Source organism: Brassica oleracea, chromosome C7 (assembly GCF_000695525.1).
Source record: "Brassica oleracea var. oleracea cultivar TO1000 chromosome C7, BOL, whole genome shotgun sequence".
NCBI classification, from domain to species: domain Eukaryota; kingdom Viridiplantae; phylum Streptophyta; class Magnoliopsida; order Brassicales; family Brassicaceae; genus Brassica; species Brassica oleracea.
Genome location: NC_027754.1, coordinates 47,692,959 through 47,699,580, shown reverse-complemented (window position 1 = coordinate 47,699,580; position 6,622 = coordinate 47,692,959). Strand labels below are relative to the sequence as shown.

At 37.6% G+C, this 6,622-nt stretch overlaps 2 protein-coding genes across 2 annotated transcripts in view; one reads left to right on the top strand and one right to left on the bottom strand.

The window, feature by feature from the left end:
* Positions 1-860, top strand: part of LOC106303479 (zinc finger BED domain-containing protein RICESLEEPER 2-like) — a 2,207-nt gene extending 1,347 nt beyond the window's left edge. The window contains exon 4 of the mRNA XM_013739737.1: positions 3-860. Coding sequence (XP_013595191.1) covers positions 3-860 — 858 coding nt within the window. The remainder of the gene's footprint in view (positions 1-2) is intronic.
* Positions 861-3,488: 2,628 nt separating this feature from the next.
* On the bottom strand, positions 3,489-6,411 carry LOC106301551 (AP2-like ethylene-responsive transcription factor ANT). Its single transcript, XM_013737986.1, has 8 exons — positions 5,804-6,411; positions 5,143-5,680; positions 4,964-5,046; positions 4,804-4,812; positions 4,610-4,698; positions 4,379-4,503; positions 4,206-4,282; positions 3,489-4,122 (listed from the first exon to the last, which is right to left on the bottom strand). Exons 1-8 carry the CDS (start codon positions 6,138-6,140, stop codon positions 3,701-3,703), a joined length of 1,680 nt encoding a protein of 559 aa, XP_013593440.1. The 5' UTR covers positions 6,141-6,411; the 3' UTR covers positions 3,489-3,700.
* Positions 6,412-6,622: the final 211 nt, after the last annotated feature.

Here is a 6,622-nt window from a genome sequence, read left to right as displayed (position 1 = left end):
AGTGTCTAGCTGATTGGGGAATTCAGAAATTGTTTTCTATCACAGTAGACAATGCCACTGCTAATACCTCAGCTATTAAGAAATTTCATAGGGAGTTCAATTTAGTCTCGCCTGATGCTTTCGTATTAGATGGAAACTTTCTTCATATGAGGTGTTGTGCACACATTATCAACTTGATAGCTAAGGAGGGTCTATGGGATTTAGGCGAAAATGTGATGGCTATCCGTAATGCAGTCCAATATGTCCGGTCTTCTACCAATAGGCTAAATGCATTTGATCAAAGGGTTACTACTGGGAAGATGACCCGAGGAAGTCTGCCTATGGATGTTAAGACTAGGTGGAACTCAACTTTTCTCATGTTGTCTAGAGCATTACAGTTTAGAGTAGCTTTTGATAAAATGGAAGCTGAGGATAGACTGTACAATGACTACTTCTTAGAAGTAGAAAATGGGGCTAAGAGGTGTGGACCGCCTGCTATTAGTGATTGGAACGCTGTGGAAAAGCTAAAGCGGTTCCTAATCATATTTTATAATAGTACCTTGGTCGTCTCTGCTTCCTCGAAAGTGAATTCCTATAAATGCTATGGTGAGATTGTCACCATTGAGAGGAATCTCACCACATTGGCCAACAACTTGGACCCTGACTTGAAGTTGAAGGCTGAAGATATGCTGTGCAAGTTTTTGAAGTATTGGGATGACATCAAAAACGTGAATAGGATGTTAATTATTGCGACAATAATTGATCCGAGGAAGAAGATGACGTATGCAAACTTTTGCTTTGAGCAACTTTATGGAGAGGATAGTTTGGAGTCCAAAGAAATGGGTGAATCTGTGCTTGATCTCCTTAGAAGCATGTTTTAAGAGTATGCTAGCCGGTTCGGTGGAGATGCTACACGATCATCACAGTCAAAGAAAACATCATCAGTTAGTGTTCAGGAGACTCAAGACAAATGGGCAGGCTGGCGATGGTTGTTGAAGATTTCGGTTATGAGAGGATGGATAACAAGTACACAGAACTTGTTGCTGAAAAAGAAGATGAAACAAGGGACGAACTGGAAGCTTACTTGAAGGCACCTCTTGAGAATCAAAGGCTTATGATGGGATTTGAGTTTGATATACTCGCTTGGTGGAAGATGCATCAAACCAAGTTTCCAGTATTGGCTGAAATGGCTAGGGACCTATTAGCAATGCAGGTCTCCTCTGTGGCATCAGAAAGCGCTTTTAGCACCAGTGGCCGAATCTTAGAACCATACCGAAGCTGTTTAACTCACTACATGATAGAGGTTCTGATGTGTAGTGAGCAGTGGATGAAAGCTGATATCAAATTCTCTGAAAAAGTCCAAACAAATGAGCAGCTTCTAGCTGAAGTTGAAATGCTAGACAAGCTTGAGAAGGGTATGTTTTCTATAAGTTATTTTAATATTTCATCTGTTTGTTCGTGTACTTATATATTGTTTTGTTTGTCTTTTCAGAATTTGAGAGTGTAAGAATTGAAGACTGAAGAAAGAAGATTGCTGCTGAAGTCTGAAGTCTTTTTTTTATTTGGTGTTGGTGTTGGTTTTGATTTTGATTTTCAGTACTCGTTTTTCATTTGAATTGTTTTGTTCTTTGCTTTTCAAGGAGGTTTAATATGAACAAGTTGGATTTATTTTGAAGTTTAATAAAGGCTCTCACGTTTGGAGTATTTGATTTTCATTATTGCAAACTACTTTTGTTCTTGTTATTTCTTTGTTCACGTTCTGGTTGAAGTAACCGTAAGGTTATGTCATGAAACAAAACAGGTACTTCGGGTAAAAAAAGGAATATGGATAACCGAAACCCGGTTTAGAACCGAACCCGAAGACTAAATGGGTTCAACCGGGTTTAGGATGTTTTACTAAATCCGAACTGAACCCGACAAAACCCGAACCAAGACCGACCCGAACTTTTATAATACCCGAATGGGGCTGATTTTTGTAAACCTGAAAACCCGAAACCCGATTAGAACCGAACCGAACCCGAATGGTCACCCGATTGCCCAGGCCTACCATCTCTCATCTTTGATATAATTATACTTAGTTAAAGGTCGCAATACGAGACCCAAGGTTATAAATAAAGCCCAATTAAAATGAAGAGATGTAAATGAGCTAAGAAAGTGATCGACACTGTATTAGTCATTTGGATACGCCGCATAATTTGTTTAGACTTCGACCTAGGTCCTTTCAATTACATGCCAATCCAAACACATGAATTATACGCACAAGTGAATAGCCCATAATACTGCATGTGTTATAGCCCGTAAGTCATAAATTTCAGTCTATAGGCCCAAACTCGTGTTTGACTAGAATAATAGAAATTGTTGCGACCGTTGAGTTTGGACTTTGGAACCCTGAAGGGAGGCAGGGAGCGTCCCCACTTAGTGATCAGTGCACGCTCTTTGACTTTGGATGCTAAAACGACTCGAGTCATATCCCCAAAGGACCTAACTACTGAAGGTTACTTGTTTTTTTCAATTCAAACTTGGGCCATGCATGATACACAATTACACATGATCAATTTCCTTAACACGTGTTTTCGTAATAAGATAGTGCGCCAGACTTTGTAATTATACTGGTTCACGGCCCAATGACCAACTTTTGCGTCCAAGTTTGGGGCAACTCATCCACACGTGTGGAAAACCAAGAACATTATGTAATGTACACAATCAATGGTTTGAACTTCAACAGCGAACCACTCATTCATTGATCCCACGTATGGGTTACGTTAATTTTGCGTCCGGCACCATTATTTCATAGTAAGTGGCTTTTAAAAGTGTACACGCAATAACTTCTCCAACATCCTTTAATCTTTCTGATTGCATATATATATATATATATATATTATTTTAAAGGTTCCCAAAATATTATGGAGGAGGGAATATATTAAAAAAATTGGTGAAACTTTAGGGAAAAGCTGATACGGGGTGGGGTGTGAAAAAGAGACAAAAGGAGGGAATGAAGAAATGAGGTGGTGAGGTATTGCTGGATTGTTGTGGGTCGATATGGTCAATAAAGCAAATCGCATTATTGGAGTGATTTCATATTTTACTCACTTTCATCGTAGTATCTCTGTAGCGTGTACTAAAAAGAACAACAAAAATAAAGAGAAGAAACCTAATTATGAGATATGGGTCATTTCATCTCCATGCACATTCTCTTTTCATCCTTTTCTTACCATATCTTTACAAGAAATTCACTTTCTAATCAATTGCTAAAACCATCAATGCCATCGAATCAGTTACTATATGTTCACGTTTTCGTTAATTACCATATAAGTTTGGTAAAGTTACTAAATGTCCATGCTCGTAATATCATTAATAAACGGTTCGTATTGTTCCAACTAATTTTCAATGATTTCACCAATTCTCTTTACTTTAATCACATAACTACTACTATAATCACGTGACTACTATTTCAAAAGTATCAATGGGAATTACATACTAATTTATAAATATAGCCAAGAAACAGGGAATTGAAGAAATAAATGCATTGAAATCATATGTTATAGAGAGATTCATTCTGTTTCACATGAATACTACTCAAAAGAAACATATACCGCTCCTAAGGAAAGACTATTTATACCGATAAACTAAACCGAGTTTAATTCAAACCGGGTAAAACCGGAGATAAACTGAAACACTTGGCAACTAGACCAAGAAAACCATAGTTAGGCAGTAGATTGGATCAAGAATCAGCCCACGCAGCGAAAACAGGCATCTGAGGCAAAGTATGTGAGACGGCCTTGAGCTCAGCATTAGGGTTCGTAGTCCAGGAATTCATGTTTCCGACCATATTTGCTCCAAACATCTTCTGACCAACTTGCGGCAACGCGAAAATCGCCGGAAAACTCAAAACTCTCTCCGGACTATTCACTTCTTTGTTCGAACCACCATCCACGGCAGCGTTAACAGCGGTTTCTTCGTTGTTGTTGTTGCGAACCACGATGCTGTTGATGTTCCTTCTAGCTAACTCTCCAGACAAGAGTGTGTTACTAGCCATTATGCGATCAACGTCGTACCTTGATATATCAAAGTTAGTCACAGCGTTTGTGCCACGGAACTTGATGGCTGCTACATCATAGGCTTCCGCAGCTTCTTCTTGAGTTCCTAATAGTGTTTAAAAACATTACGTGAGATAGAATCTATTTAAAAATAGCTTTCAATAGACGATAATCATCACCGAAATTTACCAAAAGTTCCGAGGTAGAGATCTTTGTTTCCGGCGACTCTACCGATCCGAGCTTGCCACCTTCCATGCTGGTGGTGTCTAGTACAAGAGACCCACAAAGTCAAATATTTGTATTTTCTAAATTAATAAATGAAAACTATATAATAAAGTTGAATAAATGTATGTTAAAAGGACCTTGTGACTCCTCTATAGATGGAAGCACCCCTAGAGAAACCACTGCTTTTTCTTCTCAAGTGAGCAACATATTCTTGTCTAGTCATGTTCTTCATGTCCTCAATCTCTTTCTGATAATTCTCCACCTTTTAAAACCCATTAAAAAAACTCAATTAGCATAATATAAAACATTAAGGTCAATAAGATATAAAGTAGGAATTAAAAAATCAAAAGGAAGAGAATATGGTTTACAGAGAAATTGGTGTGAGTAGAGGGACCCCAGTACTTGAGTGCAGCTAGATCATATGCTCGAGCAGCTTTCTCCTCCATATCATAACCTCCTAAAAAGTTTTAATCAAACAAAAAGCAGTCAAAATCCATCATTATTTCCCCGAGAAAATTTAGGGGGAAATCATGAATCCATGAAGATTGAAGTGTGTACTTACCCAGATAAACTGAGAAGAAGATCATCAAATCATAATCACAAATAGGGTAGAAAAAAACACACCCATTGTCAGTAACATATCAAATAAAATTATATAAAATATTAAGCCTAAAGAAAAGTAGGTTATAATTAAAAATAATAAAATAAATAATGCTCTAAACCTTGTCTTCCTTTTCTGCTATGACCTTCCTTCTTGAAACTATTGTCCCATAGATGAGCTTCATATCTACCAGTCCATCTGTGTCTGTTTCACATGATTAAAACCCTTTAAATAATAAGTACAAGAAAACTTGTCTAACAAAAGTCAAATAATATTTAAATATTAATAATGAAAGAGAACCTTGTAACGCCTCGGTATTGAGAAGTTCGTTGTCCAAAGGTATCAATAGATTTTCTATGAACAATCTGTTTCTGTCCAACAACCATTACTTCCTCTTGTCCTCTCTTCTTCTTTGCAGCAGCCGCCATTGTTGTTGTCTCAAATCCAACACTTGTCTCCACCCCCAAAGCTTCAGAGATCTGATGGTGGTTTTGAGCTTGGTGGTTTTGGTTTTGGTGGTGGTGAGTGCCAGTGATGCAGCTAGATTGTGACCCAGGGCTCATGGACAAACTCAGTGACTGTTGAAATTCCCCATATACCCCTACATTAAAAGAACCTCCTCCATGTGTCAAACCAGGGTCATTCTGGTAACTTCTTGTTTCTTCCTCATGGTGGTTTCTGGCTTGTGGGAAGCTAAAGAACTCTTGAAAGTTTGTGTTGTTGTTTGGCTCATGAGTGGTGTTGTAGAATAAACTATCTAAGCTAAGATCCATGGCTTCTTTGTTACTTGTATTGTTCTGATGGGTCCCAAAGAAATCCTCCATCTTTGGAGATGAAACTAAAAAGGAAAAAAAAAACTCCTCAAGACCAAACATGTTTCCATCATACAAGACACGACAAGAAAAAAAAAGAAATAAAGATTATCCAACTTGTTGTTAACCTAATTCACATTACTACTAACCTTGAGTATGGTGATGCTGGTTTGAGTGAGAAGATCTATTGAGAGCTTCCATTAAGCAAAGAGAGCCGTCAGATCTGAGTGGCATCACAGACATTTGAGAATACATTCCCCCAGCCGCTGAGTTAGATCCAAAGCAAACTCCATAGTTGCTACTGTTATCACCAACAACAAGTTGCGGTGGGACAGAAGAAGAAGTAGCAGCTGAAGAAGAAGATGAGTATAGAGCTTCTTCTCCTCCTTCTCCTCCCATTTTCAACATATTTGAAGACAACGAAAACCCTAGCAAATTGGTCGTGTTGCCATGATTATTATCATCATTGTCACAAAAGGACTTCATTCTTCTTTTCTTTCTAAAATGTACTCTCTGCTCTCTCTCTCGTTTTTTTGTTTTTAAATCTCTCGAAGTGGTCAGCTAAATCGTAATCATTGGCTAAACAACGAACACATCATCTTTCTTTCTCTTTCTTTAAGCTTATAAGAAAACTCAAAGTTTTGTTTTAAAACTCAAAGTTTTGTTTTATCTTTGTTTCGGTTGATAAGAAGAAAAAAAAGGAGGAAGGGGCTTTAGAATATAAGAGAGGGTCTTTGAGAGGATAAAGAGAGAGGAGCAAAGCACAAATTTGCTGTTTGAATCCGTTGGGATCTGTGTTCTTATTGAGAAAGACGTTTCTTTACTTTCATTTCATTTTTTATTTTATTTTACACTTTCAGCCTTACAAAATTCATTTTATTGTATGATTTCTTAAAAGTCTTTGAGGACATTTGAAAGTTAATACACTCATTGTTAAAGTTATTATTGGTATGAGATATGAATTACAA

Excerpts from the sequence above, each read along its gene's own strand:
- LOC106301551 (XM_013737986.1), bottom strand. The coding sequence starts at position 6,140 with ATGAAGTCCTTTTGTGACAATGATGATAATAATCATGGCAACACGACC. Across the intron at positions 5,681-5,803 it reads CCAGCATCACCATACTCAAG|TTTCATCTCCAAAGATGGAG; the intron begins GTTAGTAGTAAT and ends TTTCCTTTTTAG. Across the intron at positions 5,047-5,142 it reads CAATACCGAGGCGTTACAAG|ACACAGATGGACTGGTAGAT; the intron begins GTTCTCTTTCAT and ends CATGTGAAACAG.